At 47.1% G+C, this 7639-nt stretch overlaps 1 protein-coding gene across 1 annotated transcript; it reads left to right on the plus strand.

Annotated features, from left to right (window-relative positions):
• The first annotated feature begins 751 nt into the window (after positions 1–751).
• On the plus strand, positions 752–1606 carry LOC119661669 (putative inorganic phosphate cotransporter). The gene is made up of 2 exons (XM_038071106.1): positions 752–1334; positions 1430–1606. The coding sequence occupies exons 1-2, from the start codon at positions 924–926 to the stop codon at positions 1604–1606; spliced, it is 588 nt and encodes a 195-aa protein (XP_037927034.1). The 5' UTR covers positions 752–923.
• Positions 1607–7639: the final 6033 nt, after the last annotated feature.

Here is a 7639-nt window from a genome sequence, read left to right on the forward strand (position 1 = left end):
GCGTCAGCGGTGGCGGGCGATAATGGTGCACAGGAGGAAATGTGTAGTGGCGCTAATGTACGATATTAGGACAATCATCAGAACTGCGTAGCGCAGTCGATGCTGACTAGAAATCATGTCCCTTGAATGGAGGGCGATTTTTAAGTTGACTTGCGGATGCCGTCGGGCTGGTTGTTAACAAATTTCATCTGTTGTTCAATGAAGGTCTGCGAGGATTGATTTACTACGAAAATATCAATTTGGTGGACTGGAAGATTGGACAGACATGGTATGGACGTCCTCTTCACCAGCAGGAACAACTAACTCAAAACCCTTCTGAGATCGACCAAAGATCTTATCGATCAAATAGTGAAGTCTGGGGTGTACAAAATTTCCTGCGCTGTTTGCAGGAAAGTGTACATCGGACAAACCAGAAGGATCGTGGACAAACGTTTTGGGGAAGACCTAGAGGAAGCAGAATTGGCAGAAAGAAAGGGTGGGTCGACTTTCAGATCAAAGGTAGCATTCCTGCCCACCCGAGCCGAGCAAATCGTCCTAAATAAACATAGGGTTTCCAGAGAGAACCTAAGGTTGGTGAACTGTATAAGCGATATGAGGAAGGTAGACGTGGCCAAAAGTGTAGAAATTTACAAAAAGCCGAGGGATGAACTTCTCAACGAGGATCAAGGCAACGGTTACTCCTGACTCTTCAATTCGTCAGAAGACGTATTCCTATCCCATTTGGACATAATGGGGCACAATTTCTGGCTGAAGAGAGAAATTTAATTGAAAAATCGCAACGAGTTGTGGAGGATGGGGAGAAGTAGTCTTTGTCAACACCTTGGTTGAAGATATTCACTTCGCCTGCCTTCCTCTCACTTACATTGGTCCACTGTACCCATAATTAGGGTTTCTGGACATTGCTAACTGAAATCCCAACGTACATGAGCAGCGTCCTCGGCATGGATATAAAGTCCAACGCTCTTTATTCTTCGCTACCTTATTTGGCCATGTGGATAATGTGCTATGTTTTCGCCATCCTTGCTAACATCATGAATAAGTGGGAAAGCATCTCGCTCAACTTCAGCCGGAAATTCTTCAACTCTGTTGGCCACTGGATTCCCATGGTGGCGCTTATTGAGCTGGGTTACATGACGAAAGAAAGTACCGGTCTTGCGATAGCTCTCCTTACCTTAGCAGTTGGTATGAATGCCGCAGTTTACTTAGGGTTCCAGGAGAACCACATCGATTTGGCCCCCAACCATGCTGGAACATTGATGGGAATTACGAACTGTGCAGCAAACATAATGAGCCTCATTGCTCCTCTTACTGTAAATGCAATTGTCAAGGACGAGGTAAGATTATCCATGAAATGACGAATACCGACTTTAATATATTATGAACACTTCCAACCTAGTATACTGAATTTATCCCAAATTTTATTTTCCAGAAAGATCCAGTGGAATGGAGGACTGTGTTCGTTGTTTCGTCAGGTTTCTATCTAGTTGGAAACCTTCTGTTTATTATCTTCGGCAAGACGCAGGTCCGAAAATGGAACGATTATGGTATCGAATCCAGTACTGAGATGCAAGGGAAACCCGAGGGCAAGAATCCAGCCGAACCTTAGGTTCTTTAGTTTAGTTTAGTTTACGAATTTTTAGAACTACAAATAGAATAAAGTGTAGCTGACGGACAGACAGACAGATAGATAGACAGTAAACCGATTTTAATATGGTTTTGTGTTTACACAAAACCTTAAAAAGGAAACAACTGACTACGCTGCCAGAGTTATGTCTGTTCAAAGACAAGGAGTCTGCCAACCAAAAGCCAGGAGCAGAAAAGAGGAAACAAAGAAGGACAAGATCGTCGGTTCTGCTCATTACGGCGACGGAAGGCAAGACATTTGCCTCACAGAAAAGGTTGAAGTGGAGGAGGCGATAAAGCGTGAATGTCCAGAGGAAACCAATGCCCGAATAGGTATCACCTCAGTAAAACTTGCGGTGGCCGAAGTCCTCGAGCAATATGCGAGGAAACTCCTTAGCAGTGGGAGAATCAAAATTGTATTGGTAGTATTCAGCGTGCGAATGCGGATAGTGCCCACCAAGTGCCACAGATGTCAGGACAATGGACACAAGTCAGCAGCTTGCAAGGGACCAGATAGAAGGACAGCATGCCGGAGATGCAGCCAAGTGGGTCATCAAGCAAAGAGCTGCAATGAAAGTGAGAGTTGCGTTCTTTGCAGGGATCGTGGCGCGTCTATTGAGAGCGTCGCGGGCTCGGGACGGTGTCCACTCTTCAGAACGGAATTGAAAAGGACTAGGGTGCGGACGGCATGATCCGCATTTTACAAATTAACATACACCGGAATGCAACAAGCTCACCAGCTGCTAGCACAGTTCGTTGCGGAAGTAAATGCTGATCTGGTGCTAATTACCAAGCAATACCGAAACAAGGACCCGCCCTCATGGCATCTCGACTTATCGGGTACCGCTACCATTTGGGTTCGGGTTGACGTTCGATTTCGTGTCTTGTCGGACTTTCGGCGCCGGCTTCATGTTCTGGAGGACGCCATTTCGAGCACGCAGGGACGAATCCTGGTAGGCGGTGATTTTAATACCAGGGCCCTTGAATGGGGCATGCTTCAGTCAGATTTCAGAGGAAAACGGATTCTGGAAATGGCGGCGAGAATCGGGCTCGTAGTTTTAAACACCTGATCCACGCCAACGTTTCGGCGCCTAGGCTGTGAAGGAAGCATTCCTGACATCACTTTTGCATCGGAATCTCTGGCATCATCGGTGGACGGGTGGCGAGTCCTAGAAGACTTCTTGGCAAGTGATCGCCAGCACATCGCGTTCGAAGTGGTTGACGCTACTTGCCGGCGAACACCAACGCGACGCTCCCCCTGCCTGTGGAATGTTACGAGGATGAATATCGGGAAGTTCGTCGAAGCTCTTGGAGCAGGCAAGGCCGCGCTGCAGGGCGCTCCGGGGGGGGGGGGGGGGGGGTGGTAGTGACGCAGCTGACATCGTCGTAAATTCAGTGATGAACCTGATAACGACGGTGCGTGAGACTTCCATGCCTCGGAGGGGCTCCAAGCGCTTTATGCAGACACAGGGGAGCTCTCTCCAGACAATATTGTCAGAGAGATGCTGAAGAGCGCTAGCAGCTGGAATCGTATTACGCATTATGTTCGGACTCTTCTTATTGCGAAGAAGATTGAACTCGACCGGCGAAAGGATCGGATGCTAAGAGGTTCTTTGAACTGACAATTCCTTTACTCCCCTCCCTTCCCGTTGGTGAAAAGAATTAGCTTTGCTGAGAGCAAGATCGAGGTGGGGATCGAATCGTAGGTGTTCCTGAAATAGCATTCCCAAATTACATTTTTTGTGAACTGTTCACTTCGGTATTCCCGATGCATGTTTTTAAGAGTTTAGCTTTTCTGTGGATAGATCTAGATCCCAAGTATCTGGATCTTCTCCGAAGAATAATGACCTGTGTTTTGGCCTCGTTGATTTTTATCCCCCAGGGCTGGTAGTACATGCATAGATCGGATAAGAATTTCTCAATAGCATTGGCTGCCTTACCGGGTTGGAGGGTCGACGAGAAGATGAGCGTGTCATCAGCGAACTGTAATAGTTCTGTGACGCTCTCTGGGATTGGAGCGTCGGCCGTGAAAATGTTATAGAGTGTCCTGAAATAGATCCCTGCGGTACTCCGGAAGTGACCGCTAGGAGATCCGAAAAATCATTTCTCACGCTGACGAAACAGTGCCTATCTTCGAAGAAACTTATTATAAGTCTGATCACCAGGATAGGGAATTCAAGGCGGAGTCGTGAACGTAGCTTAGTGTGTTTTGAGTCCCGTGCTTTGCCCGGAACCCAAACTGCTGGTTCGGAATAATGCTTTTCTGATCGCAATGTTGGACTAATCCTACTGTCCATGCTTTCTAGAAAAGCTTGCCCAAGTCGGAAAGGAGAGAGACGGGCCTGAAGTTTTATGGTTCGTGGGAGCTGTCTTTTTTCTTAATGGCGATTATCTTCGCTACTTGGTGGTAGTGGTGGGAAAGTCACCATTATTAATGGAGTTGTTGAAGACTGTAAGAAGGAACTTCATTGATGCTCTGGGGAGGTTTTTGATGACAATATTTGCTATGCCATCTGGCCTGGCTGATTTTTTGCCGTTAAGGCTTTTTGTGATGGCTATGAGCCGTGATAAGCTCAAAAAGGTTTTTGGGTCATTTGGTTTGCAGGATGGGTTAGAGGTGGAGAAAGTAGTTAATTTGAGTGAATGCTCATGAAGGAAGTCTTTGATTGTCGAGTCTACAAACGAACTGACAACTAGGCTGTTTCTAGGTGAAGGGGAGTTTAGTTGATTTAGGAAAGACTCCGCGAGCACTCGGGCTTTCCTAGCGTCCCTGCCGATGTTTTTCTTGTTCTTGGTGAGAACGAATGTTTTATTATCTCGTGCGGCAGTTTATTGAACTGAATCTTATCGACTTGGAGGAGCTTTGTATTTCTGCGTGTAGCAGAGTTGGTGGTATCAGTAGCCAAGATGATGGCCTCATCGATCGTCTTATCGATCAATCAATCAATTTCGGTTTTTTGCCAAATCGGCCTAGAAAGTGTTCCTTGAGTTAAAGTCGTCACAAAAAATTAATTACTTAGATTTTGACTGGAGATCGCTCAAGATTGTCGTTGTTCATTTGTTTGGCCCGAAGCGAGCGTTTCGACCAAGTTTCTGAAGGCCAACTTGTTGCCTTGAGGAACTTGAGGGGCAGCGGTTCTAGGAATAGTATTCCTAGTTGCTTGGGTAAGAAGTACGTTTTGCGAAGTTTGGGGGCTGCAGCTCTAGGAAGAGTATTCCTAGCTGCTTGAGTGTAAGAAACGCCCGGTTGGGCCAAGCTTTGTGACATCTGAGTCACCGCCTGTTTGGCTCTCATGTCCTGAACATTTTCTATTGCTCTGTCAGCTTTCCTTCTGGTAACCATGTGCTTGAATGCCGGGCATCCGCGTTAGTTGGCGGGATGTCCAGTCTGGCCGCAATTGTAGCAAGTTGGTATGTCAACCGTGGGACTTGGGCATTCCCTCGTACAGGAGCTTTAGTGCACCTCACGCACCTGTGGACGATGGAGCAATTGAGGGCGATATGCCCGAAATTTTGGTAGTTGTAGCACTACTGCACTTCTTGAAAAGACTTTGGTTTTTCAGGCGATATTTTTTGGTGGATATATACTTCACCTTAAATGCTTCACTGAGTTCCTGAGAGGGCTCGAAAGTAGCCATGAACACCCCCGATTGCGACTTCAACGGAAGCGCCGGGTTCTGGCTATGCAGAAGCTTGTCGGCTCGCGTGACTAGATTCGACACGCTTTTCACCTTTAAGTGCGGATACTCTTCATTGGATTCGCTCATTATGTCGGCCAGTCTGTCTCTCTGTGGAGACCACGAATAACTAAGGACTGAGCCCTTAAAGCTGGTGGGCTACTGGTTGTGGCATGTAGCCCCTTTTCTTTGATCAGGTTGAAGATCGTTGCATGATCTTGAAGGCTTTGTGCGAAAATGAGGGTCCTATCACCCCTCGTATTTTTTAAGGTTGCTTTCAACCCTTTCTCTTTGAGGATCCTCAAGAATTGAGGTACATTGATTTTGTATCCAGTGATAGGCGGAATTTTAGCTTGTTTAGGACGGGTAGTTGGGGGGAGGGTGCCTGAGGGTTTGCCGGAGTGGCGCTAACTCGACTAGTACTAACCTTATCTTTACTTTTCTTCTTTCTCCCCTGGACAAAGTTGAATTCGGCGCCTTCCTCTTCTTCGATGACGACTTCGAGGCACATCTCTCCTCCATCTTGGTGATGTTGATCTTGTTGTCGCTCTTTTTGTTGTTCACGTTGTTGTTGTTGTTCCATGTGTTGCTCACGTTGTTGCTGTTCTCGTTGTTGATGTTGCCGTTGCTGCTGCTCCGACCTTGCAATTGGCATTCTCCTTTCGAGAGATACCAAGGGTTCCTCCAGCTTCTTAATTATGTTTTGCTGGCAGTCCAGTTGTTGGACCATGAAGACCTTCTCCTGCTTTAGCTCTTCAATTTTTTCGAGGAGGTTTGCATTAATTATCTGCAGTTCTGAAGAGCTGCCCTTCTCTTCAGATGACATCTCCTCCGGGAGTTACATTTTACACCTCTCGTCGGACATCCTGCCCCCAAGCCTGTATCTGCCGTTGCACTCAGCAGTTTTGGAATGTAAACAAAACTTTTTTTTTTAGTTTAGTTTAGTTAAATCGGGGGAGCCGCAGCTCCGAGCACTCAGGCCATTATTAGGCCCATTGTACTATCCCCGTAAGTTGCCTATTCAATGGCTTCCCGACTACGGTGTTCGCAGGCTTTAGCGAATTTGAGAACATTCTCGAGAGGCAAAGAGTGTGCCGATTCTTCATTGAAGAAAACCTTACCAAGGTGTCTTCGTCTGAGATCTGAGGATGCCGGGCAGCTGCATAAAAAGTGCAGGGCCGTGTCCCCCTCCTCCTCACATTGGCTACACATAGCCGAAACGACTACCCCAATCTTTTCCATATGGTAGTTTAAGGGGCAGTGTCCCGTCAAAAGCCCTACCAGGGTTTTCATGTCCCACTTCTTAAGGGGCAACAAAAATGTCGCTAGGCTCCTTCACAAGGATTTTCGCTTGCCGGCAAGAGTCCAAATTTTTCCACTCGGTTGCGTGAATCCTTGCAATTTCACCCTTCAGAGTAGACTTGACAGTAGATGGTCGGATTCCAAGAGCTGGTTCTGGAGCACCATTGTGGATCCAGACCCTCAGCGAGCCAGTCTACCAGCCCCCTCATTACCGGCGATGCTAGGGTGCCCCGGCACCCACATCAGGAATGTTTCGTTCAGTCGGCCAAGTTTCAGCAGCACCTGATGACAACTCCACACCAACTTGCTTGATATGTTGTTGCCATTTAGTGCGACCCCTCCATTTTTGTCGCAGACATTCTTCTGCTGCCAATGAAATGGCATATATCTCCGCCTGGAATATGGTCGTCATTTTTCCGAGGGGTCGGGCCAGTTCTACAATCGGATTCTCCGAGAACACACCTGCACCCGATCCATCCTCCGTGACTGACCCGTCGGTGAAGATTATTAGGTCTGTAATCTGAAAAGACTCATGGCCACTTGTTGACCATTCTTCTCTTTCGGTGATTACGACAGTGTATGTCTTTTCAAAGACGAATCTGGTAACCATATGATCGGTCGGCATCAGGGCTACCGGATGTTTTTCAAGGAATTTCCAGATAGACGCATGACCGTTTGATTCGCCGCCTTTCCAAGCCCCAATGGTATAGAGCCTATATGCGTCGTTGGCTGCTTTCCATTTGACCTCCAAATGAATAGGGGGTAAGTCTAGGATAGCTTCAAGTGCTGCATTCGGCGTGGTACTCATTGCTCCAGTAATACTTAGGCAACCAAGTCTTTGAATCTGCGTTAGCAGCTTCCTGCTGTTAGCAAAGTTCAGTCTTGGCCACCAGACGATGCATGCATACATCAAAATGGGTTTTATTATGGATGTATACATCCAGTGTATCCGTTTAGGTGAAAGTCTCTAGGTCTTACCTTTCGCATTCCTTCAGCACCAGAGCAATCTGAAGGATTTCTGGTATTGTTCCTGGATA

This window comes from Hermetia illucens, chromosome 1 (genome assembly GCF_905115235.1).
Source record: "Hermetia illucens chromosome 1, iHerIll2.2.curated.20191125, whole genome shotgun sequence".
NCBI lineage: Eukaryota > Metazoa > Arthropoda > Insecta > Diptera > Stratiomyidae > Hermetia > Hermetia illucens.

Coding starts and splice junctions, on each gene's coding strand:
- LOC119661669 (XM_038071106.1), top strand. CDS start 924: ATGAGCAGCGTCCTCGGCATGGATATAAAGTCCAACGCTCTTTATTCT. Junction 1,335..1,429: donor ATGCAATTGTCAAGGACGAG/GTAAGATTATCC, acceptor TTTATTTTCCAG/AAAGATCCAGTGGAATGGAG.